The following is a 26921-nucleotide window of genomic DNA, read 5'->3' as shown; positions in this document are numbered from 1 at the left end:
CAGACAACCTAATATATGCGATGAATAGGTAAGTCGGTCTGGTAGGTAAGTGCTTCATTATATGACACGATTTGTATTTCAGCAGCAATCAATCAATTTGTATTCGTTGCTTTCTGTGTTTAGTCAGAATGCTTTTACAGAAAAACCGTAAACTTTGCTATGATATTTCATTGCAAATAATGACGGATTTCAGTTTTAAATTCAATTCAAACACCAATGATGTGCTAAGTTTTGTATTAGTGCGGTTCTCAACTGTAAGGGTTAAAAATTTGTTTTAAGTGTAGTTTAGTGATCCCCATAAATTGTCGTACTTGGTAAGGAATTTATATGTACGACATTTACATAAATATTATTGTACATCTAAAACATTGCACCATTATACAAAATTATTCATTAGCACTTTTCAAATCGCAGATAATATTCTGTTTGAAACTGATGTGAGGTGATTAAAATTTGAGAACTTAAACTCAAACGCGGTACAAATTTCCGTCGTTTAGACATTCTGAAATTTCATATCATTTCCTCACCAAGTGTTATACTGTACGGGTGTAAAATAAAAAGAACTCGGTGGTTGAAAAGCAGAAAACATCCTGATTAAATGCGTATCTCATCCGTAAAACTTTATTCATTCTGGAATTTGATTCCATCGCCTTTGTCGGATATGTTACATACTTCACGTAGTTTTTAGTACGGTGAAATATGAAAAAGATGTTTTCAGAATCTGAAAAATACGATGTCGTGTACATTGATTTAATGGTATTAACAAAATCCATAATCACTTAGTTACCAACTCAATAATTGTGGATTAAAGTAGAGATGCTTGCCTCTGAGAAGTTTTTCAAATTAAAGACTAGCAGTCCTCCAGCTGATAGATTAGGAGCACTTGAGCAACTTCTTAGTACTAATACAAGCAACAGTTTCGTTCTCGTATTAGTATTATACCAGAACGTGTTATATCTGCGAACAAAGTTAATTCAGTAAAAAAGTCGTTTATTTAGGATAATGATAATGAAGGATTTAATTCAGTTCATAATTTTAGTATCAACAACACAATAAAAATAAAGGAATCCTGCAGGTTTGATAGATCGACGTGTTATTCGTATGACACTGTAACAAAAAATGATTTCCAGACAATGTTATAATTGATATTCTCATAACCTCGCGAATTAGAAGAAAAATGTACAGATACGTGTAATGGGTTTTAAAACTAAAGTACTTAGAACAACGTATATTCTATTCATATTTACAGATTACTTACATCGATTCGGCAAATTCATCGTTTGCATTCAGTACGAATTGTCCTTGTAATAAAAAAAAAAATATATGTATCAGTTGAGCCAAGAGAAATACAATATCCTTAATAAATTGTCCAGAGACATTCGCTTGCGATGCAACCTGTTTTGAAGAACAGTAATTACGAATAATTACGAATTGATGTCGAACAGTGTGATTTTTTAAATTGAGAAACTCACCTTTACTAATGTGACGCTAAGAGTTGTCATTCCCAAAGCAACGGTGATGAAAAGAAAAGCGGAATGACTGCTTTGAATAGTTCTGAGGTAACTGCTTTGAGGTCATTAAAACCGGACCAGTAGATCGTCGTCGATAAAAAATTCAATAATATACATGTAAGACACATGCAAGTACACAAATTAAATTCTCTCAAAAGTATTGAGATTATTCTGGATATTATTTGAGAATTTTCAAGAATACGTGTTAGGCAATTGTTGTGTTATAGCACGGAAAATGTTCGATTAATGAAATAAAATCATTGACACTTTTATCAGCAATTAAACGAATACGTCACATTATGGTGTTTGAATTATATATTTTAATAAAACAAATAAATCTGTTTATTCGTAAGAATATTACTTTTAAGCGATAGTGCAACCCGCTTTTTAAGAAATAAGATTATTGGGAATATGTTTGAAGGTAGTAAGAAATAAGCTAAAAATGATTAGCTAAGAAATATTTCGGCAATTGTAGTACTGACTTTGTAGCATATTGATGTCCTCGAATCGAATGAACCACTCTTTCGTAAATCTTATCCTGCACGACACTCGTTTCACTGACAATAGAAAAATCTAAAATCGCATTCTCGAAACGATGTCTGAGAAAAAATGTATGTTCCTTGCAATTCCAAACTAAAATTATTTGATCGAAGTGATATTTCTTTTTTTACCTAGCCACTGCTAATTGACCACAAGCGTGTTGCACGATGTACATGTAACTCGTATCGCAGCCAATATACACGAGACATGTTGAAATAATCGTACACATCATATGGAAGCTTATAGACGTACGATAAATTTGGTCATTGACATAATAATAAGCTGGAAAAATGTACATTAAATCTCGCGTTTCGTTCATTGGTGAAATTATATCCAAAACAATTGGGGTTAAAGATAATTGAAGAAAACTTATAGCACAGCAAATGCAAACTCCTGTAAATTGATTACAGCGATGTGTAAAATGAATTATAATTCTAATGAATAAAAGGACGAATTTTCAATATGATTTATCCTACCGAAATACAACCAGGAAAAGAATGCTCCCTTTTTGGCATACTCGATCATAATATCCAATTCATCACTTAGTCTATCGGTTGACCAATCCTTCCAAACAGCGTTAAATAACATCTTGTACTGCAATGTAATCAATCTCGTGCAATCAAAAGATATATATATATATATATCTTTATATATATATATATATATATAAAGATATGAAAAACTCGATAGGTCGTACTTCTCGTCTTTTTCTAGACAGCAATATTTTTGCTAGCGCACATTAAATGGATATGCAGACTAATATTAATCGTATTCAAATAGTGTTATTTCTTAAAGAACATTTTGGATTTATCGCCATCATTTTCATAACGCTTATAACTTCGAATCTATCAGGTTATACACTTCGTCAAATGTTTCATACCAAAATCCTTCTTTATAATCTTTGAGTGATGTGAAAGTAGGAAACTCAACAAGAATCAACTTACTATATTTCTCCATATGGTTTTTACATAAAACGTAATATGATAGAGTAGTAATAGAAAATGGAAAATGAAACAAGCAGCTCCTTTACCTCTGCGGCGTTGATAATGTAATTCCCTTGTTTTATCAGTGCCCCGATTATTGCATTAAAAAAACACACTTGCTCTATTAAGGTATTTAGGCTAAAGAAACATATTACGTTTGCCATCTGCAAATCAATGATCGATTAATTTAACAAAAAGGAAATTCTCACACTAATAGACATTGTCAATGCAAAAAATATTCAAGTACTAACGCATATTTGATTTTCACGTTTCATATCATTCTTGATTTTGGTGAGAGTAAATTCGAAATTGTTTTCTTTGGTAGATCATATATTTTACTTTGAAATAGAAGTGAATAGAAAGAATTAAATGAATTTTTAATAACCAATGTTCATAGTTCTAATATTTAGTAACATAGCCTTTTTATTTTATTACACATTTTAATCGTTCCATAATCTAATTATACTAATAATCTTAACGACCTTTTAATAACCTTCTAATACCCTTCTAATAAATAAATAATAATAATAATTTTAATCATAATACTAAATGTGATTTTTTAAAGATATTTTGCATTTATTTGTTCTCATTTGTTTTGCGATCTTTTCTCAGTTCTTTTATGCTTGTTATTGACGTTTCATTCAACGATTTAAATTATAAATTTTGTATTGAATTAAAATCTGGAGGCTAAGAAGTGTACGACTTAAGAATAATTATAAAGTAATTGTAATAGTTATATGTAGTAATTATAGTAATTAAATAATAATTATAAAGCAATATATTAGGCATTATTGTCCTGATAAAATTAGCATGTACTTTGAATTCCTATTTTAATGGCACACTGCAATAAACATTTTTTAAAAAATACTAATGTTTAATTTTACCCATGATACCTTCAATAAAAACGAGATTCTCTGCACCCCGCTCGAAATACAGTACCAGACCATAACATCCACCAATAAATTTAAAAGTGGATTGTAAATTTTTTTGGATTGAATGCCGTATCCCCAGTTTACTGATGAGTGCCGAAGCGTGCAGACGTTTTTTTTTTTTTTTTTATTTATTAAAATTCACAATTTGTCCAATTTGGACATTTGGTGGAATTTTTTAGCGGTTAAATTAGCATGTTGGTGGCTACCCCCAGCGGGGTACCATCCTCGTGTTTCTTAGGTTATGTCCTTTATAAGGTCTGCTGGGTGCTTCCTTTTTAGTCTTCTGTCCATATTTATGGTTTTGTATGTTTCCGCAGCTAGCCGGTTTATGTGTGTTGCTATTCTTAATTTGTATTTCTCGGAGTATCTGTTGATTTCTTCCTTGACCGTTGGCATTCCCAGGTCCCTTCGTATATCTTCGTTTCTGACGTACCAAGGTCCGTTTACTATTGTTCTGAGGATTTTAGCCTGTATTACCTCTATTTTGTTTATATGGCTCATTGCTGCCGTCCCCCATAGTGGTATTCCGTACGTCCAGATTGATTTTATGATCGTTTTATATATTTTTAGTTTATTTTCTGTGCGTAGTTTGGATTTTCGGCTTGTTAGCCAATGGCATTTGTCTCCTTGTTTTCTGTATTTTTTCTACTATTGATTTGATGTGTAGTTTCCAGGTGAGTTTTTGATCTAAGTGGAGTCCTAGGTATTTGACATGCTTTGTTTGCGTTATATGCGTGCCGTTCAATAGGATGTTTGGTGGTATCTTTTTCCGTAGCGTGAATGTAATATGGTTGCATTTATTGGGGTTTGCTTTTATTTGTTTTTCTTGTAGCCAATTTTCTATTTTTACGATATGTTCTTGTAGTATTTTGACTGCCGTTTCTGGGTTAGTATGCCTGACTAGTATAGCTGTGTCGTCCGCGAATGTCAATACTGTGCTGTTGGTAGTTGTTGGTATGTTCGCCGTGTATAATGTGTATAGTATTGGGCCTAGGACGCTTCCTTGTGGTACCCCGGCCTTGATGTCTTTAACTTGAGAATGCGTGTCCTTGATTTTTATTACAAAGGTTCTGCTGCTTAGGTAGGATTTTATTAAGTGGTGTATTTGCTCCGGGAATTGTTTCCTAATTGTTTGTAGTAGACTTTCATGGTTAATTTTATCGAATGCTTTCTCTATGTCTATAAAGAGGGCTGTGCAGTATTCCTTGTTTTCTAGTGCTACTATTATTTCGTTTATAAGCCTGTGCATTTGCTCTATCGTGGAGTGTTTGTTTCTGAAACCAAATTGGTGATCCGGTATTAGTTTTTTTGTCTCTATTATTGGTTTTATGCGGTCGTATATTATCTTTTCCAGTATTTTGGAAAATACTGGAAGCAGTGATATTGGTCTGTAAGATGCAGTTTGGTGCGGGTCTTTGCCTGGTTTATGTAACATTTTGATCTGTGCTAATTTCCATGGTTTGGGGAAGTATTGAATTCTTAGAATTGCATTGAATATTATTGTCATTAGTCTTATTGCTTTTGGCGGAAGGTTTTTCCAGATTTTACCATTGATTAGGTCGATTCCTGGCGCTTTGTTGTTTTTTGTTTTATCAATTATGTTTCTAATTTCTTGTGCCGATGTTTTAGGTATGGTGTATTCCTTGTCGGCTGTGGTAGTAGTGGTTTGTGGATCCTCCTCCGTATGACTTTTGAGATTGCTGTTGTTGATAATGTGTGGTGTGAATGTGTTGCAGAGGTGGTTGGAGAATTCTTCAGCTCGTTCTTCGTTGCTTCTTGCCCATGTGTTATCTGCTTTTCTGATTGCCGGGACGGGTATTATTGGATTCCTTATTTTTTTCGTGGCTTTCCATAGTGAATAGTTGGTGTTCTTGTGTGTGGAGAGTGTCCCTATGAACTTTGCGAATTCGTTATCGTTGTGCTCCTTTATTTTGTTTTTTATTTCCTTTGCAAGTTTGTTTAAGTGTTTTTTGTTTTCTCGGGTTCTGTATTTTTGCCATTTTGCTTTTGCTTTTCTTTTTTCTTTGATTTTGTTGAGTATTTCTTGCGGGATTGTTATTGTTTGTCTGCTGGTTGGTTCGGGTGTAGTGGTTGTCCTTGCTGCTTCTTGAATAGTTGCTGTCAATGTTGCTACTGCCTATTCTATGTGTTCAGGAGTTTTTAACGGGATGTTGCAGTTTATTTTGTTTTCTATTATTTCTTTGAAAGTTTGCCATTTGGTGGTTTTATTGCATAGTGTTTCTGGTTTGCTATAGTGTATTGGTTTGTTTCCGTATTCAATTATTATGGGTGTATGATCGGAGCTGAGCTCGAGGTTGGGCGTTATTTTTAGTTTATTTGTGTTTAGTCCCCTTGTAACTGCAAAGTCCAGAAGATCTGGTTTTTTGTTCAGGTCAGTCGGCCAATGTGTCGGTGTTCCTGTGGATAATATATTGAGGTTATTATTTCTAATGTATTTTTCCAGTGTTCTACCTCGAGGTGTAATGTTTCTTGACCCCCAAAGCGTGTGCTTTGAGTTGTAGTCTCCCGCTGCGATGTACTTGTCCCCTAGGTCCTGGAAGTATTCTTCCCACATTTGTGTTGTTATTTTGTGTCGCGGAGGCGCATATACTGCTGACAACTGGAAGTAGTTGCTGCTAGTTTGAACTGTAACAGTGGTTGATTGTAAATATTCTTTGTTAACTTGGCTGTGTAGATAATGTTTGATATCGGTTCTGACTATCACTGCTGTCCCTCCGTGAGCTTTTCCTGAGGGGTGTTTGGTATCATATATGGTGTAGTATGGTATTTTCAAGTAGCTTTTTGTAGTGAAGTGTGTTTCTGAGACAAGTAGTATGTCTATATTGTTGTTGTATATGAATGTTTTAATTTCAAGGGCCCGTTGTTGTAGGCCGTTTGAGTTTCAAGCTGCTATTTTTAGCGTGTCCGTTTTTATTTTTTGCTTAGCACGTTTGTAAGCAGTTGTAACATGACTCTGATTTGTTGCGTTTGCTGTTTGAGTACTGCGTTTTGTTCGCTTATCATTCTGGTTAGCATTTCGGTGTTCTTTATGGATTGTTTGAGCAGTTCTTTGATTTCTGCAGTGTCATTGTTACTATTGCTGTGGCATTGGTTGTGTGTATGTGTTGGTTGGCTGGTTACTTGAGCATAGCTTAGGCCACCAATGGTGTTGGTGCTGATAGGTTTGGTGTTTATTGCTTGCTCTGTATTTGGTAATATTTCAGGTTTTGTGCTGTCCTGATGGGCTTGTGTGTTAGTGCTTGTCCTGCTTCGTAGGGGCGGGAACAGTTTACGTTGTAATTGTTTTCTTACTTCACATCCTTTATAGCTGGCTGGGTGGTTTCCGTTACAGTTGAAGCATTTAACTTCTTCTATTTTTCCAGAATATGGGCAGTGTACAGTTAAGTGATTTTTTGCGCACTTGACGCAAGCTGGGCTTCTGTTGCAATAGTTTTTAGTGCGTATTGTTGACACCGCATGCATTGAGGTATATCTTTTTTGTGTCGTGGTGGTTCGACTGTTACTATTGTGTTTAGTATTTGTTTGATATCATATATTTCCTTGTTATTGTTTCTGGGTTCAAGTTCTATTAAGAATAGTGGTAGTGGTTGCTTTGTGTCGAATCTTGTTATATTGTTTATTGTTCTTGTTTGATGTCCAATTTTAGCTAACTCATCGCTTAGTTTATGTATGTTGGTTTTAGGATGCAATCCTCTTATGACAATTTTATAGCTCCTTTCAGTTTTAAGCTGATACGTGTGGTAGATAGCATTTTTTTCTTTTAATGCTTTTATAACTTTCCTAAATGTTTCTGGTGTGTTTGTTTGTATTTTTACTTGTTCCAATTTTGTTTGCTTTATTGTGTAGTTGTTTTTCTCATCTAGATTATTTAGTAGATCGATGAGCGGGTCTATTATTTGGGCCTCAACAAAGATTGGTGGTGGTTTTGTAATATGATTTGTTTGGATAGTGGATTTATTTACAGGGTCAGCGTCTATTTCTTCCGTTAGTGAGTTGAAGGAGTTACTTAATGGTAATTCTTGCAGCCATCGCTGCTTTTCTGTAACTGGGTTTCCTATGGCACTTATGTCTGTGGTTGTTTTGCGTTTTTTGCTAGCTTTCGCTGGCTTCCAGCTTTCGTCCTGGTAGTATCTTTCATGTTCTGAATTGCTATCTTCCTGTCCCCGATGCTCTTTTCTTTCTTCTGTCTCAATGTTAATTTGTTTGGTTTTTATATAATATGTTTCACCTTTTGTTGCTATGTTTATAGTTGGTATCTGCATTGCTATTTTATTTCCTCCTCACTATCACTTTGCAGCACTATTACTTTGAAGCACTTTTTCACTATTCACTTATACCTGGAGAGGACGACCGTCTAGACACGTCCGTCCTCCTCGGCTGTCCGAGCAGGAGTGCGTGCAGACGTGTGTCCAGTGCCCTGTGTAGTTCACAAAACAACACGTGACACCCATCTGTCGAAAGCGAATCTAACAAACCTAGCCAAGTGTCCACAAACGTGCTAGTGGAAAATCCAACGCTACTAACCTCCGACCCGAATCACAGCCTCTCGACTAGTTATTTCAAATTGAATTAACTAGCTCGATGATGGCCCAAACATCTTCCTCCCCCGTGGCAAAGGGGCAAAACATTCCTCCTTGCAAACGACCCGCACACAAAGAAACGCAAGCTGGAAGCATACAAGACCAATATGAGCAAGAGTCAAACTAACCCATCAGCTAGCCAAGTGACCACCCACAACAGGTTCGCAATACAGGATACAACAGAAGACCCTATGGACATAACCGAAGCGGTAAATAGACAACATACCCAAAGAACTCCCCCTCCCTCGCCAATCTTCATTGACGATGTCATTGACATTCAAACAATGACAAAGATTATCGAAAAAGATATCAGCAAGAAGGACTATAAATTGAAAATTAGTGCCGACCAACCCAGACGCCTAAAGAAAATTAACAAAGTTGTTAAAAACCCTGAATGCCAACTTCCACACTTACCAGCTCAAGCAAGAAAAACCACTTCGTGTGGTGCTACGCAACATCCACCACTCAATCGATCTAGACGAACTAAAGTTCGAACTCTTAAAGCATGGTCACGAAGTAACTAACATCAGCAACATTAGGCATAGAATCACAAAAATATATTTTTATATATATTGTTATATATATTTTATATTTATTGTTTATTTATTCGTGACTGAACACTTTACGGAATTGAGCTAAATCTATCTTTTCTTTTTCAACCTTCTGACAATATCTGCTACGGTCCTCTTTTTTAAATTAAGCACATTAACAATTTCCTCGCGATGAGATACAACAGGTTCAGTCCGGAAATCAAACGAAATATTCTTGCCTTGACTCAAAGTCGGTATACCAATTGACTACACAGTAACGAACTTGATGAAATCCGTTTATAAATAAACGCTATGTTTCGAGTTAAACGCTTTCAATAAAATTGCGAAAGAAAATTGTGATATGTCTGAACATTTTTGTCACACTTAAATTGAATACGATCTCTCTGAATTTTTAATATTGTTTAATTATGTTATGTTAATTGAAAAACTTCATCCAGATTTCAAAGTATTAGGTTGTCCCAAAAGTTTTTTTCGTTTTATAAAAAAATAATAGATGCACAACATTTTTTGTTTTATATTATTTTATTGAATCATGTTTGTATTGTTTCAATAGAACAAAATGATCGTGCATAATTCAATAATATAATATAAAACAAAAAGCATCTGTTATTTCCTCATAAAACGAAAGAAACTTCTAGGACAACCTAATACAATAAATGATCTATCAATAAGAACATTTTCGAATTTATTAACAGAGATATAACACGTCAGATTTAAATGTGCGTTAGTATGCGAATATTTTGGGGATTCACTGTATATAACGCATTAAAAATATTTAGAATCTGCGAAAAATTCGGAGAACATCACAATGCTTGTGTGTGTGATTACTAATGCAGTGCGTTTATTAGTATAGTAGGTACATAAATATGCATCAATAAACCAAAGTTTCTATAGAGTACAGTTGATTATAAATTAATATTTACGTACCTGTGTAATAAGAGATAACACACTAATGATATATATAATTATTCGTGTGAACAGTTTCGAAAATTTACTCTGATCAGGCCAAATTCCAGCGATCATACTGCATGTCTTCACTACTTTCAGATACCTTTTTTCTATCGCCGTTTTGTTCATAGTAAAATGAAAAATGGCATCGATATTACACAGCTGTATGTACGACTGACAAGTGAAGAATGGCAATGAAGTTTGTTAAATGATTGAAATTGACGTGTATACTTCTACTTCTTTTCGGTCATAAAAATTTATCGGAACGACGCTCGTAAATAATGCGTACTTGCTGCTATCGTGACCCTCGTAAAACGGAATGACGATTTAATTATTCATTCCTCCCTGTTAAGTCTGTGCCTCTAATGTATACCTTTAACAATGGTAAGTAGTTGGTCGAAGCATTAGCTGTTGATCGATGTGTATTCTTATCGTTTTTCACAAAAAAAGAAAAAAAACATTTCGAAGCATTATTCTCGAAGCTATTTTGTCTGAAAGGTCAATTACGATTGATAAAAATTAACTTAAAAAGAATAGATACTGTAGTATGGATATACCGTGAACCAATTTGAATAATTGAAAGTATGGGAAAGCTTTTTGCCCATGAGAGGTAAAAAGATAAAGTATAGCTGAATATCAAAGTGAACTATGCAGATTTTGAACTCGTTATCTTCATCATCGAGCCACGAATAGCCAAAATACGTTTTGTCTTCCATCTGTCATCTCTCCGCAAAAAAGTACCGCGACCTTCGTACTTAAAGCTATTCTACTCCAACGGCCCGCATTCCAGATTAATACTTTGCAACGAGATTAATGTGTGTGTGAAGATTCAAACTCTTCTCATGATTAATACCAATATTTTTCTTAGTGTTACTGGTGCTACCGTATTACTTTAAAAAATGCCAAAACTAATTGGTCACATAAGCTAAATCATCCATAATTTCTGCATGTATTATACCTATTATGCGAAACATTTTGGAATTTCATTAGCTTTGTAACGGCATATTGGTAACATCTGAAACTAATTTAAAAAAATATATGTATGGAGTTACAAAGAGTTTACTGTAAACAAATATTTAATATGACATTAATATGCAGCCTGAGATATATATATCTTTATATATGCTTAAAATTTTAGGAATGTAATCGTGATTGTTAAGATTCGTAACAGCGTGAATGAAATTTCAAAATGTTGCGTATGGTATACATAATATATTCACAAAAAGTTTCCTTAAGTGTTCAGATATTTTTATATGTTTCTGTACGTAGAAACAAAATTATTATTTTCTACTTGATTATTTCGATAATACTCGTATGTATATCGTGTATCGAGATTATATAAGAACAATTCTATTAAGTTATTTTACAACATTAATCGTAGTGATATTGATAAAACGATCGCTCTCAATAATGCGTCTACTATGAATCACTGGATATCGGTCCGTTTTTCATGTCGATCTCAACACTGTATAATATGAAACGCATAGTTTTATCACCTGAAATTTACCAATATTGTTACAGGGAATGTAATTATTGAAGATAACATTATTGATACATTACTTCTGAAAAGCTTTGCATGTTCAATTGTATTAAACCGCCAGCAGTTAAATAGCATGGAGTTAGACTTCGCCGCAACGCTAATATATATAATGCTTGCGTTTTTGTACTCATCTTGTACCATGATGCCTCGTATCTACGAATTTCATTATAATCTATAAATTATTATTATATTAATAAATGTTAAATATGAACATTTCAGTTGTACAAACAACCACTCGAATGAAGCGAAAATAAAATAGAAGTTTCTTGTTTACATGACTCAATAGCAGGCATGATTATTTTATATTTATTTTAATTGCAAAAGGAAAATTATAGAGGACAATTTGAAAAATCATAAATAAATAAAAGAACTAGCAAATTACTTAACATGCTTTGCACTGTATAGATATACATGTATAGTCATAATTTGTTACTCTTTTACGTTATTAATTAGCCAAACAAGTTGTTGATAAGATTACAAGTAATGAGAATGTTGTTATAATATATGTTATACTTACATTGCATCATAAATCTCATCGGATGAATTTATGACAAACTGACCCTGCATCGTTAGGTAGAACAAATGTAAGAATTGAATAATCAGAAAGCTGGTAAACTTGTAAAAATCCATACATATTTCCATCGTAGCGATCTAATTTCAAACAATAATAGTCCATTGACGAATCATATTCAACGATACAAAGTCGATTAAAAGAAGCTCACCTGTACCATCGTAATACTAACGCATAAGACTATTATGCCCATACACATAAAAAGATATGTAACGTGTGCGCTCTCAATTTTTTCCAGAAACCTGTTTTACAAGTAAAATCAAGGAAAATATTTCTTGATTACAACAGAAGTACTTCAGAAAAATACATAATTAGAAATGAAAATGTAATACCGAAATAGGACCAAAAAATATCAGTCGCTTAAAAAGCTGTGAGAAGATTAATTTTTGTTTAAATGGGAGATAATTATTACCAAACATTCAAATGATTTATTAAAAACTGAAATTATAAAAGATATCTATCTAATTCAATGTTGACGATGGTTGAAAGTAATTGAATATCAAAAGTAACCAAAAACAATTTCCGTCGCCGATAATGGTTAACATTAACCGAAAATAATCATAATCATTTATCGTGGTTATTCGCACCCAAAGTCATTAAAATTAAAATATGAATTCTAATATCATATTTTTTTCAATTTACGTTATAAGTCCAGAGACCAAAAATGTATCCTTAGGATTTGTGAAAAAAAGGTCATTGACAAAAAATAAATAAAATCGTTTAAATAACAGGTAATGATCACTAAATCTTGAATAGATTTTTCAAAAAAATAAACGATAAAAAAATAATTTTTAAGCATTACGAATAACCGTTATAAATAATCAATGTTTTTTTTGTTTTAGAGACAACCATTATTTATGAGAGGATTCTTTTTTGGTTACTGATGATCATTATGGATAAAAGAATTTCATTTTGATACCCGATGACCATCATATTACTAAAAGTGGTCGAAAGCTGTCTTGCATGAACTACACACATTTTCCACATAAAATACTGATCACTACATATTACTCGTTCTGCCTGAGCAGCCGAGCTAAACGGATGTGCGAAACAGTGCTTCAGTGAAAGTGCGGCAAGAGGGAAGAGAAAGCGGTAACGTAAACGCCCATCGCCAAATGGTGGAATATGCAGATTCCACCAATAAAAATAACAACTAAAGGTGATACATACTTTATAAATAGAGCCACAGGTTCTACCAACAATAGACAACCAATAAACGAAGAACACGCAAATACAGATACAAACGAAACAAACATGGAAGTAACACAAGACAATGACGAGAACAATGAACTAAAACACCATGACGAAAGCTGGAAGGTGGCAACTTCCGGCAAAAAACGAAAAGTAACACCGTGCACAAGCGGTAGGAACGTTACAGTAGCAGATAAACAACAATGGATACAAGAAATCACGCTCCGTAACTCATTTAGCGCACTGCCAGAAGAGACAGTAACAGCCCCAACTGAAAAACCAACAACCCGCATCGCTAAACCACCACCAACCTACATAGATGCTAAAATAATAAACCCCCTCATTGAACTTCTAAACAACACGGCAGGGAAAGAAAACTACACTACAAAACAGATAAAAGTAGAACAAGTCAAAGTTCAAACCAATACCCCAGAAACATTTAGAAAAGTGACAAAATCACTAAAGGAGAAAAACGCAGGGTATCACACCTACCAGCTCAAAGCCGACAAAAGTTACAAAACAGTAATCAGGGGATTACACACAAAAAAAATAGCGACGACGTATGCGAGGAACTAGCAAAAATCGGGCACCAGGTAAGATCAATAAACAACATAACCAGATACGATACTAAGCAGCCATTACCGCTATTTCTAATAGAGTTATAACCTAAAAACAACAACAAAGATATACACGAAATTAAAAAAGTTCTAAACACAATAGTAACAGCGAAGCCACCTAGACATAGAAAAGATATACCGCAATGCATACGATGTCAGCAATACGGACACACAAAAAATTACTATAATAGAAACCCGGCGTGTGTCAAACGCGCAGAAAAGCATCTAACAGTAAATTGTCCAAACATAGGAAAACAAAGTAAAATACTTCAACTGCAATGGAAACCACCCAACTAGTTACAAAGGCTATGTAGTCAGAAAACAACTTCGACGTAAACTGTTTCTGCCGCTGCGAAACAGGACATACAATAACTTACAAGCGCAACAGGACAGCACAAAAACTGAGACAACACCAAATTCACAGCACGCAATGAACACTAACCATAGTAACACCAACACCTTTGGTAGCCGAAGCTAACCGCAAGTAATCAGCCAATCGCCACCCTCTGACAACCAAAATCACAACAACATCAGCAACACTACAGAAATCAAGGAACTGCTCAAACAATCCATCAAAAACACCGAAATGCTAACAAAAATGATAAGCCAACAAAACGCAGTTCTCAGACAGCAAATAATTACAGCAACAAATAACAGTCATGCTACAACTGCTTACAAACGTGCTAAGCAAAAAATAAAAACGGACACGTTGAAAATAGCAGCCTGGAGCTCAAACGGCCTACAACAACGGGCCCTTGAAACTAAAACATTCCTGTATAACAACAATATTGATATATTACTTGTTACAGAAACACACTTCACTCCAAAAAGCTACATGAAAATATCATACTACATCGTATATGATACCAAACACCTCTCAGGAAAAGCGCACGGAGGGATCGCAGTGATAATAAGAAACGATATCAAACACCATTTGCACAGCCAAGTTAGCAAGGAATATACACAAGCAACCACCGTTACAGTTCAAGCTAGCAGCAATTACTTCCAGTTGTCAGCACTATATGTACCTCCGCGACACAAAGTAACAGGGGAGGGACAAGTACATCGCAGCGGGAGACTACAACTCAAAGCACACGCCACAGGGATCAAGAATTACCACAGCTCCAGATAGAACAATGGAAAAATACATTAGAAACAATAACCTCAATATATTATCCACTGGAACACCGACATACTGGCCGACTGACCTGAACAAAAAACCAGATCTACTGGACTTTGCAGTTACAAGGGAACTAAACACAAACAAACTAAAAATAACACGCAACCTCGAGCTTAACTCCGATCATACACCCATAATAATTGAATACAGAAACAAACCAGAACCTTTATAGCAAACCAGAAACACTATGCAATAAATCCCCCAAATGGCAAACTTTCAAAGAAATAATAGAAAGCAAAATAAACTGCAACATCCCGTTGAAAATTCCTGAACACATAGAACAGGCAGTAGCAACATTGACAGCAACTATTCAAGAAGCAACAAGGACAACCACTACACTCGGATCAACCAGCAGACAAACAATAACAATTCCGCAAGAAATACTCGACAAAATTAGAGAAAAAAGAAAAGCGAAAGCAAAATGGCAAAAACACAGAACTCGAGAAAACAAAAAACACCTACACAAACTTGCAAAGGAAATAGAAAACAAAATAAAAGAGCCCAACAATAACGAATTCGCAAAGTTCATAGGGACACTCTCTACACGAGAACACCAACTACTCCCTATGGAAAGAAACGAAAAAGATAAAGAAGCCAATAATACCCGTCCCAGCAATCAGAAAAGCGGATAACACATGGGCAAGAAGCAACGAAGAACAAGCTGAAGAATTCTCCAACCACCCGTGCAACACATTTACACCACATAATATTAACAACAGCAACCTCAAATGTTATACGGATAAGGATGCGCAAACCATTAGTGCCTCAACTGACAAGTAATACACCGTACCTAAAACAAGAGCACAAGAAATTAGAAACATAATCGATAAAACAACCTAAACGACCTAATCAATGGCAAAATCTTGAAAAACCTTCCGCCAATAGCGATAAGACTAATGACAATAATAATCAATGCAATACTAAGAATCCAATACTTTCCCAAACCATGGAAACTAGTACAGATCAAAATGTTACCTAAACCAGGCAAAGGACCACACCAAACTGCATCTTACAGACCAATATCACTGCTGCAGTATTTTCCAAAATACTGAAAAAAATAATATATGACCGGATAATAACAATAATAGAGATAAAAAAATCAATACCGGAATACCAATTTGGATTCAGAAACAAACATTTCACGATAGAGCAAATGCACAGGCTTATCAACGAAATAATAATAGCACTAGAAAACAAGCAATACTGCACAGCCCTCTTTATGGACATGGAGCAAGCATTTGACAAAATAAACTATGAAAGTCTACTACAAACAATTAGGAAACAATTCCCGGAGCAAATACACCAATTAATAAAATCTTACCTAAGCAGCAGAACCGTCGTAATAAAAATCAAGGACACATACTCTGAAGTTAAAGACATCAAGGCAGGGGTAACGCAAGGAAGCGTCCTAGGCCCAATACTATATACATTATACACGACTAACAGCTATACTAGTTAGGCATACTAACCCAGAAACGGCAGACAAATTACTACAAGAACATATCACAAAAATAGAAAAGTGACTACAAAAAAAACAAATAAAAGCAAACCCCAATAAATGCAACCATATTACATTCACGCTGCGAAAACAGATACCACCAAACATCCTTCTGAACGGCACGCACACAAAAACGGCACGCACAAACAAAGCAAGTCAAATACCTAGGACTCCACCTAGATACACAACTCACAGGGAAACAACATACTAAATCAATAATAGACAAAATACAGACAACAAGGAGACAAATGCATTGGCAACAAGACGAAAATCCGAATTAAGCATAGAAAATAAATTAAAAATATGTAAAGCGATCATAAAACCAATCTGGACGTACGGAATACCACTATGGGGGACAGCAGCAATGAGCCATATAAACAAAATAGAGACAATGCAAGCCAAAAGTCTTAGAACGATAGTAAACGCCCTATGATACGTTACAAATGAGGACATACGGAGGGACTTGAGAATCCCAACGGTCAAGGAAGCAATCAGCAGCTTCGCGGAAAGATACAAGGCAAGATTAGCAACACACCCAAACAGGGTAGCAGCGGAAACGATCAACACTTTAAATATGGAAAGAAGGCTAAAAGGGAAACACCCAGCAGACCTCGCAAAGGATATAACTTAGCAAACGGGAGGATGGTACCCCGCTGGGGGTAGTCACCCACGTGATAATAATACCGCTAAAAAATTCTTCCAAATGTCCAAATAGACAAATTGAGAATGTAAATAAATAAATAAATAAAAAAACTATATTAATTTATGTTTACTATAATATAAAACTTTTGCTATTTTCGTTACGATTTTTCTGTTAACAGGCAACACATTCGCAGTGGGTGTGTGATTCTTCTCTGGATACACGCGAACGGGATGATCGCGATGCGTGTGTTAAATTTGTATAAATATTAATTATTTATGAAGGGAAAGGATTAAAAGAAACTACTCGAAAATTTCATATGATGGATTTCAATATGCTGTTATAGATGTTAATGAGTAGGCAGGTATTGCGAAACATCATGAAGATTGGTTTAAGTTTCAAATGACATAATCTTATTCTTCACGACTTGTATGAGGTAAGCTGCCGCCCATGTATCGTTCGATTTGAGGATCCCTGCGCAACCTGCTACCAAGGTTGACCTACTTTCGTTCATGTAAGAAGGTTTGCCCGTGCACAGGGAGATTTCGGCTAATTTTTAATTGTCAATAACTAAAAAACAAAGCCCAAAAGGCAATTCTGTTGTGGCAGCACTCGACAGTAAACTTTCCAACAGTCTCTGTCCTGTGGCGTGCGACACAAAGACCCTATTCTGCGGACAAGAAGATTGCCAGATGCCGATACATTCGTACTGAATATTTTCAGCTAGCCTAAGGACCCGCTATAAATCTTAGGATTTATTTTAGTTAAGGTCCTCCAAAGAGATAAATAGTCTTTATTTATCAGTCTCTAAGTCTACCACTTACTACGGGAACACACGAGAAATCTGTTTTCTCTCACGTATGACGCTTCTCACTAGCAACTTCCTCTCAAAGGCAGTTAGCATCCTTTTCCAACGACCAGTACAAAATTAGCCAATAAACAGTGACGTACATTTCCCTCACTTTCCGAATCAAAGCTTTACTCAACGAATCCGATGATCTCACATCCTTAGACACACCCCATCACAGTTTTCCTTCACAGCATCATCGTGACGGAAAGTCAGTCTGTTACATAGAGTCGATATACAACGGTTGTTACACGGTCCGAGTCAAGTCTTCGGCATCTCGCGCAATCATCGCCGAACTCCCGTCGCATCAAAGCACATTGACCAATAGCCGATCTGCTAACCGCGAATCGCGCACCGTTAATAGTAACCGCGAGTTCCGCGCATCAGTGTACATCCAGAATATATTGTGAAATAAATATTTATTGTTGAATATATCTGAGTATTCCTTCTGCACCTATCACGACATACCACCTTGCTGTATTCATCATTTTCATCTTACTTTAGTTGCAAAAATCACCTCTTAAATTTTTTTATATCTGTAGTTGAACATTGTATATGAGAGAATACAGATGTTGTTTTTTTTTGTCACCAGTAACCATTATTCATGGCGGAATTTTTTGTTGGTCATAAATAATCATTATGGATTATAGAACTTCTTTTACCAATAATCCTTATCGAATCGTTATCGACGAAATTCATTTTTGGCTACTTTCAGCCATCGTTCATTTCCATTAACATTACTGATACCCCACAAGTGATAGAGAATTATATTTAATCCCTTAGGTACGGCTGAATTTTGCGTGAAACTGTTTCTTTGTACGACAGAGTTTAACGTGAATTACACGTAAATGATACAACACTGCAATGTGTGACGGATAATGCTGTTCCCTAGCATATCGGAACGAAGTTTTTAATAACTAAATTGTAATTCTTCTTACAGATATGATGCATATACTTTAACTTTAATAATTTACTTTAATAATTAATAATAAATTGAATTTGATATATTTTAAAGCACGGTACCACATAGACCCACGTCACAATTTTCACACTCATAGTGCGATAGTGTTTTTCAAATCGCTCTTCGTTTTCAACTTTGAAGCGACATTTTGAGGTTGAAGATTCTAAAAAATTATAAGGGTACGTATCGGTATGTTAATAAGAGCATCTAATAATGGTATATTTATATTAACGAGAAGCAACAATTGATACCTGAGACTGGCATAAATATTATATATTTTGTCTGCATATTGTTAACGCTGTTATAAAACGTTGTGAGGGCAAGAGAAGTATGAGGCAAGACAAATGAAAGAGATCATTTAGTTCAAACGATGAGAGAATGAGTCGGTAGGGTGAGCTAATATAGTGGCGCATCGTAATATAAGACAACATCCGCGAAAGCCATTATAGTGGCGCATCGTACCTAAAAGGTTAAAGCTCTTCTATCCAAATGTTAATAAAAATTAACGATAGTCGCAAGTAATCAAAAAGAAAATTCCGTCACCGATAATGGATATCAGTACAAAAAAAAAGAATTCTCTCATCTATAATGGTTGTCGGTAAGAAAAATTTCGTTAGTCGATAATGTTTATCTGTAACCAAAAAAGAATTCTTCCACGTATAATAGTTATCGGCAACTATATTCATGTTGATCATATATTGCGGGTATTCGTAAACAAAACCAGATAAACTTATCTACTAATTCTTATACTGCAACCTTTAGTCGTTTTGTTTATAACTGTCCCTGGTTATAACAGTTAGAGACGCTGGCTAATACTGACATTATTGCCCGTTGGTGCCCCTGTATAGAGAAGCGTACTCTGTCATATGTCTCCTTCACCTTCTTTTCAGAAATCTTCGTATTGAAAGAAAATTCGTTGATAGCATTCTTGAAGCGATATCTAGAAACAGTACAATTTATTCGATAACATTTGAAATATGGAGGAAATTTTCGATTTGCTTACCCAGCCACAGTCAACAGTCCGCAAGCATGCTGCACGAGGACCATGTAACAGGTGTCACAACTGATGAACACGATTAACACCACATATATAGCGAGGCCCAGATATATTTGAATGTAGTAATAATATTTGAGGTCATCCTCGACAAAATAGTATGCTGGTACAGTGTATAACATGGGTGGCGATGTATTGTGTGGTTTTATCAAGTGTACCAGACGCATTGTCCATGGCAGTTGTAAGAAAAGGAATGCGCATATACACGCGTTTACTGAAAACAAATGGTTACTATCTTAATTCACTATGGATATTTATACAAATACATACCTATAGTTGCAAACGTATGTAGAAGGATAGGACATAAAAAAAGATCTATGTCACTCATAAAATTACAAAGCATTGAGTGCTATTCTTTGGACATTTTCTATTTTCCTACATATCACGTGCATTTCGTACATTTTAGCAGCTCTGATTTTCCCATTAATACATAAACATTCATATTCTATTAATTAAATTACAAAATGTAAGATAATGAACAGTGTGGACAGTCGGCACCCATTATTATATTATTCTTGTTAATTATTTTATCTTGTAATAAAAATATCACGAAACGACAGCGGGTTGCTATTCATTACGTATTTTTACATCGAAAATGCAACAGTTTTCAATATTATCCCTTCAAATTTTCTTATGTATTTATTGAATAATCGCGACATTTTACTTATCTATATGAGTGTTAGCCAGATCAATCTGTTGTATACTAATGAGATTGTCGACTAAAATTGCGATTGATCTTTGCAAGTACATATTTTAACTTACCAAAGTAGAACATGGCAAGAATGCTTCCTCTATTAGCGTATGTTGTCATAATGGAAAATTCTTGTTTCAATCGATCGATTGCCCAGTCCTCAGACATGTCATTCAAAAGGGACTTGAGCTATAATATTTATAAGATTGGTATGCAAACTGAAAGAATGTCATGACTGACAAGAACTTTCTTACCTTTTCAGCGTTCAGAATATAGTTACCATGCTTTATGATCATAAGAATTGTCGCACCTATTAAGGACGACTGCTCTATTACGACTTCCAAAGTACCTATATGTACGACTCTTGCTACCTTGGATTAAAGTTAATGGTATACTCTTAATTATTTATAAGTTTTACCTCTATCTTTAGCCCTTAAGGGTTATTATCAAGGTAATCGCTATTTACATCTTTTTATTTTAGAAATCAATCGTTTAAACTTCAAACAAATGCAACTTTTTTATTATCCTTTATTATTTTATTAAAAGTAACAACGTCCTTTTCTAAGTGATATCAAAAAGAAAAGTTCGCTAGGTGTGAAATTTTAATAATGATAGCACCTAATTAGTGGGTTAATCATGTCTTCTTAAAATTATCTACGGTATCCGAGAATTTTTTTACACAACCCTACAGGATTCCTTCTCTTTTGTTTGCGTACAACTCTTTTAAAATCGAGAGTTACATTTTGAAATGAAAATCATTAGGACTATGTATGGATTTTATTTGTATTTTATACCGGCTATAACAGAGGAGTAATGGAAAATGATTTGCGTTACTATCATGGAACGTTTTGTTACCAATATCGTGTTGTAATATAGGTGAATTGTTATATAAATTGATAGATACGTACCTGTACAACGACAAACGATCCCATGGTAATATGCACCATAGCCCACAAAATGAATTTTATTTTATTTTGATCTGGCCAAATCCCGCCCAGTTTCGCAAATATTTTCGTTATTTTCAAGAATCGCGTCTCTAATGTGGCTCTGTTCATGATAAAAGCTTGATCTCAACCAACTCAACGCTCGACAACTCTGTAGATCATTACTAACACACTGTAAATGAAACCTTATAATGTATATGAAAAATGTATATACGATAAAGTGCTACCATTCTTAAATTACAGTTAATCATACGTCACTAATGCAACGTATATGTTCCATGCACTTTATAAATATTTAATCACTACATTTGGAGAAAGAAACAGCAGCTGTTCTCATCAGCTGTCTCATCATTCTTATATTATGTATGTATGTCACAGATGTTGGGAACGAGCGATATTTAGATATACAATTGTATATCGACAACATAGAGTTTTAGGTATATCGTGAAAGGTAACATAATGTAATGTAGTAGGTTGCAACAGACCTACAAAGACAGTGAAATTCTGAGTGTCTAGTTGTTTTCACAAACTTCGTAATCGTAATTTTATTCCGTGTTGAAACTTCGTTAAGTAATGAGTAAATTCGATAATAAGTGCACGAATAACAATTATTGTATACATTTCATTAGTGCAATGCATAATAAATTGATGTTTAATAATAAATAATCAATATATCACCATGATTTGCAACCAATTTCATATAACATATATTTCAATTAACTAACACGCAGATTAACATTATAATAACGTGCTTTATATTAATACGAGTCTCATACTAACTTGTTTTATTTCATTCTAATTTCGTGGAAATATGTCGTTTTCATTCCCATGTAATAAGAAATTACTTTGATGATTCGAAAATAAAAACTTCGCTCATATAAATATACATTTGAAGTGTTTAAAATCAGTTTAATAACAGATTGTTCTGTCACTTCTCGGAAAAATTGGAAATTCAATATTATAAGGTGTGTTAATAGAATGGCATTTAGACAACTTCTCAAAACTAATTTAATGTTCGAATTTTAGCTGATGAAGTGTGCTATGGCGATTTGTTTCTGCAAAGAACAATCTATATTAAATAAGAAGAATTGAAGATGAAAATTGGAAACTGATTCAGACAGTCGAATATTTTCAATGTGCTGGAAGAATTCACAGCCGCCATACGAAGATATTAATTCTTTGAGAGGTAATGAGTTCGTAATGTATCCAAAAATTTCATTATGTTCAACATATTCAAGACAGGTGTATTTGGATGATTATTTTCAATGATTAAGTAGTTTCTGCGTTTATAATTAGTACACGGGTGTATATGCATTTATAAAATATTTACAAGTGCAAAAGTTGTGCACACGTAATAAGAAAAAATGTCTAAAACATCCAAGCTATTTGTTTAATTTATATTAGTGATATTTGTGATATCTGAACTTATTGAAAATAAATCTCTATTTTTATGTATGTTTCACATTTTTAGTCGTTTTGATAAAAATACGAATTTGCAATAAACATCGGAGGTCTATTTATAATTTCTCTGTATCAATAAATTGACAGTCAATATCATGAAAGATCCAATTTTTTTTTGATTTCAGGATCAAATACTATTTTATATTTTAGGGTCAAATGATTTATATAGTAATCAAGTAATTTATATAGTATGAGAATAGTTCTTATTAATAATCATTGTTTATTTACATGGAGTCATAAATGCCTTCTATTTCAATTCTTAAAAACTGGCCTCGGCCAGTAAGATTCCTGAAGAAAAAGGTAAGAGTTAGATCTGTTAATCTCTTTCGAAATTCTCTTTCTTTTATAACGACGCTGCATAAAGCTTGCATTAGCAGCATTCTATTATACAATAGTATATCTGTACGTAGATGTACGTAAACACAAATCACTAATAACAGACATACTTTTTACGTTTAAGTAAAGATTTATTGAAATTGGCATATTCGTGGTTCTTTAGATTTCGATCATATTTTTAATCCTCTCCGCACTTAACAGCTGAGATGTCGACTCAGGCGAGTATTGACATAAATATCTTGAGTTGATATTCCTACTTTTCATATGTAATACAATTTTAACACGTGTAATGACACGTTATTTTCATGATATTTAAAAATAAAATTTAAAAATATATTTCCGAAGAGTGATATAAACAGTATAAATATAGTAAGGTATAAGTATAGATATAGTAAGAGGACTGATATAAACATGTTTAACATTTTTCCAAAAAAAAGAATTATCTTCCAAAAATTAAAGCTTATAGGAAATGATTAAATAACTCTTTTATGTAAAACGAGGTACGCTTTACGATGAAATACAAGAAAAATGTAAAGACATCTTTATTTTTAAAAGAATGTATTAATTTTAATAAATGTTTTTAAAATGTATATTCTCTAAAATATTTCTAGATGGTACATAAAAAAATTACAAAATACTACAAGGGTTAATAGAGTCAGATGGAGAAATGAACTTTTTTCTTTTTTTTTTTTTTTTTTATACGGGAGAAAATCTTCATGGACAGCCCGACATTTACCGACTAAAACCCCACGGTGGTCCGTCTGACGCTCAACAGGGATGTCCCGGGACCTTTTTCGAATTACTGCCGGAGCACTGCTGCGTCTTCTCCTATCTAAGGGAGTCGTTCCTAGGTTAGTTCGGGTGTTGAGAGGGAGCATCCCTCTCACCGCTATCCCCTGGGTTGTTATTATATATAAGTTGATTATCACACCTTTTATTTCTGTTTCTTATACAAAACGTCTAATCACACAGGATGCGTCTAAGCAATTAACGCGTGGTCGACTCCTAAGACAAAGGAGCGTCGTTAGGAATCGTACCAACTTAGCTTTTAGTAACTAGCGGTTATACCAACTTAACATTTCTTTGATCGCTAGTTTCTACAAGCCCCATAGCTTTGGTAAAATATTGAGTCTTAACTCTATTTAACCCTTTGGTGAGAATGTTGGCAACATTCTCAGAACTAGATATATAGATATAATCCAATATCCCTTTCGATACGCAGTTCTTAACATAAAAGTAACGCACTTGGACATGCTTAGAACTCTCGGCAACTACTTCATCCTTGGACCATGAAATAGCTCCAATGTTGTCACAGAAAATTTTGCATGGACGAGGACAATATGACGATTGACCTAACTCTCTTAACAATAAGGACATCCACACAATCTCTCTAGCTGCTTCTTGCATCGCTACGAACTCCGCTTCGCATGTCGATTAAGATATAATTGGCTGTTTCTTCGACAACCAAGATACTGCTCCACCAACAAGTATGAAGACATACCCGCTTCTAGATTTCCTATCTATTGCACAGCCTACAAAATCGGAATCACAAAACACTTTCAAAGGTTGTCCTGTCCTTTGGTATACTAGCCTTAAGTCTTTGGTTTTCAACGGGTACCTAAAAATATGTCTCACTGCCTTCCAATCAGACACCGTCGAATTCGCACATCTTCGGCTTAATTTTCCTATTGCACACGCGACATCAGGACGGCTTACCGTGGCGACGTACATTATATGCCTCACAGCCTGTTCGTACAACTTATTGTCCATCGGTTCGTTATCCACAATGTCTAGACCCGCCTCGCACTCCTTGGCTAGCGGTGTCGACACTCCAACCTCTTGAGTAACGTCAAACAAATCCAACATTTGACTTATCTGCACGGATTGGTCGAACACAACCGTGGTGCTGTTTGGCTTACTCAAGTGGACGGATAGGAATTGAGTATCGGTTCATAACATCCTCACATCTAATTTTTCTTTAATCCTAATTTTAAACGCGTGAATCATAGCCTCTGTTCCAAACACAAGAATGTCATCCACATACACTGCCACAATGAGATCTTTGGATGCATTCACATACATACACGGATCACTCACGCATGAGTTCAGATTCATACCCTCCAAATTCTAATTTATGTACTTAAACCACATTCTCCCCGCTTGCTTCAATCCATACAAACTCTTTTTGAACTTACACACATACTGAGTCCTGTCCTTCCCTGGAGCCTTGTGGAACTCAGGTTGCTCCATATATATGTCCTCATCCAAAGGACTGTTGAGATACGCACACTCCACATCAATATGTTCGTAACACCACTCATTCTCCGCACACAGAACAAGCAAAATCCTTAGTGTCCTACGCTTTACTATTGGACTAAAGGTCTCTGAATAATCTACTCCGGGCCTTTGCCAGAATCCTCGAGCTACAAGCCTAGCTTTAAGCCTATCAGGGTCTCTTTTCATAACTAATACCCACTTACAGTCTATTACGTTTCTGTCCAAAGGTCTTTTCACTATATCCCACACATCCTTGTTCGCTAAGTTTTCTAACTCCTTCGCAATTGCATCGGTCCACTTTTGAGCATCTGGCCCCTTCAGGGCATCGTGCACATTCACAGACTCACATGAACCTTGCTTTCTACAAACTGTCGCAACACGAGCACAACTATTACACGTCTTTGGCTTGTGCAACCTCGCTGATCTCCTAGGTACGGTTACACTCATAACCTCTTGCTGATTGTTCTCATTTGTTAGGTTGTCCAGAAAGTAATCGCTGTGTCCCTCATCGTTTTCACCGTCAGTTTGAGTCTCTATATCACTTGTATTACCTCCTCCTTGAAGTTCGAAGTCTTCAACGTCCCATATCCATTCGGAGAATCTCTTTTTAATGTTCCTTGCGTCCACTTTCATGCTCTTATAGGGGAATAAATTTTCCTCGAACCTGACATGACAAGAGATTATTACTTTTTTGGTCTTCGGTAGATTCTATATCCCTTGACTTGTCTGTCGTAACCTACAAATATCCCTTCATCCGCCCTGCTGTCGAATTTACCTTCACCTGGACTTTTCAGATACCAGACCCTGCATCCGAATACTCTCAGCCTGTTGATCTCCCCTTGGATGTCGCATTCCTTACCTTTCCACAATTCTAGTGGGATCTTATCTCCGATAGCGGTGGGTGGGCGTAGGTTCCTGATGTGGCATGCAGTGTTCACAGCTTCTCCCCACAGATAGTCAGGAAGTCCTGATTGGATTAGTAGACATCTAGACATCTCAACCAGTGTCCTGTTTGCCCGTTCTGAAACTCCATTTTGCTCAGGGTTC

At 35.0% G+C, this 26921-nt stretch overlaps 4 protein-coding genes across 4 annotated transcripts; all 4 read right to left on the bottom strand.

The window, feature by feature from the left end:
* Positions 1 to 252: 252 nt before the first annotated feature.
* LOC125385883 lies at positions 253 to 1751 on the bottom strand. The gene is made up of 3 exons (XM_048409797.1): positions 1473 to 1751; positions 1259 to 1395; positions 253 to 957 (listed from the first exon to the last, which is right to left on the bottom strand). The coding sequence occupies exons 1-3, from the start codon at positions 1500 to 1502 to the stop codon at positions 792 to 794; spliced, it is 333 nt and encodes a 110-aa protein (XP_048265754.1). The 5' UTR covers positions 1503 to 1751; the 3' UTR covers positions 253 to 791.
* Positions 1752 to 1898: 147 nt separating this feature from the next.
* LOC110120227 lies at positions 1899 to 10455 on the bottom strand. Its single transcript, XM_020868195.2, has 5 exons — positions 10046 to 10455; positions 3082 to 3198; positions 2528 to 2645; positions 2183 to 2444; positions 1899 to 2110 (listed from the first exon to the last, which is right to left on the bottom strand). Exons 1-5 carry the CDS (start codon positions 10193 to 10195, stop codon positions 1948 to 1950), a joined length of 810 nt encoding a protein of 269 aa, XP_020723854.2. The 5' UTR covers positions 10196 to 10455; the 3' UTR covers positions 1899 to 1947.
* Positions 10456 to 11611: 1156 nt separating this feature from the next.
* Positions 11612 to 12413, bottom strand: LOC125385812. The gene is made up of 3 exons (XM_048409457.1): positions 12329 to 12413; positions 12124 to 12257; positions 11612 to 11759 (listed from the first exon to the last, which is right to left on the bottom strand). The coding sequence occupies exons 1-3, from the start codon at positions 12374 to 12376 to the stop codon at positions 11612 to 11614; spliced, it is 330 nt and encodes a 109-aa protein (XP_048265414.1). The 5' UTR covers positions 12377 to 12413.
* Positions 12414 to 19882: 7469 nt separating this feature from the next.
* Positions 19883 to 21803, bottom strand: LOC100649868. Its single transcript, XM_048409456.1, has 5 exons — positions 21765 to 21803; positions 21111 to 21227; positions 20928 to 21045; positions 20115 to 20379; positions 19883 to 20051 (listed from the first exon to the last, which is right to left on the bottom strand). The coding sequence occupies exons 1-5, from the start codon at positions 21801 to 21803 to the stop codon at positions 19883 to 19885; spliced, it is 708 nt and encodes a 235-aa protein (XP_048265413.1).
* Between the last annotated feature and the right edge of the window lie 5118 nt (positions 21804 to 26921).

This window comes from Bombus terrestris, chromosome 10, assembly GCF_910591885.1.
Source record: "Bombus terrestris chromosome 10, iyBomTerr1.2, whole genome shotgun sequence".
Taxonomy (NCBI): domain Eukaryota; kingdom Metazoa; phylum Arthropoda; class Insecta; order Hymenoptera; family Apidae; genus Bombus; species Bombus terrestris.
The sequence above is the reverse complement of the archived record's forward strand: the minus strand, read 5'-3'. Positions and strand labels throughout refer to the sequence as shown.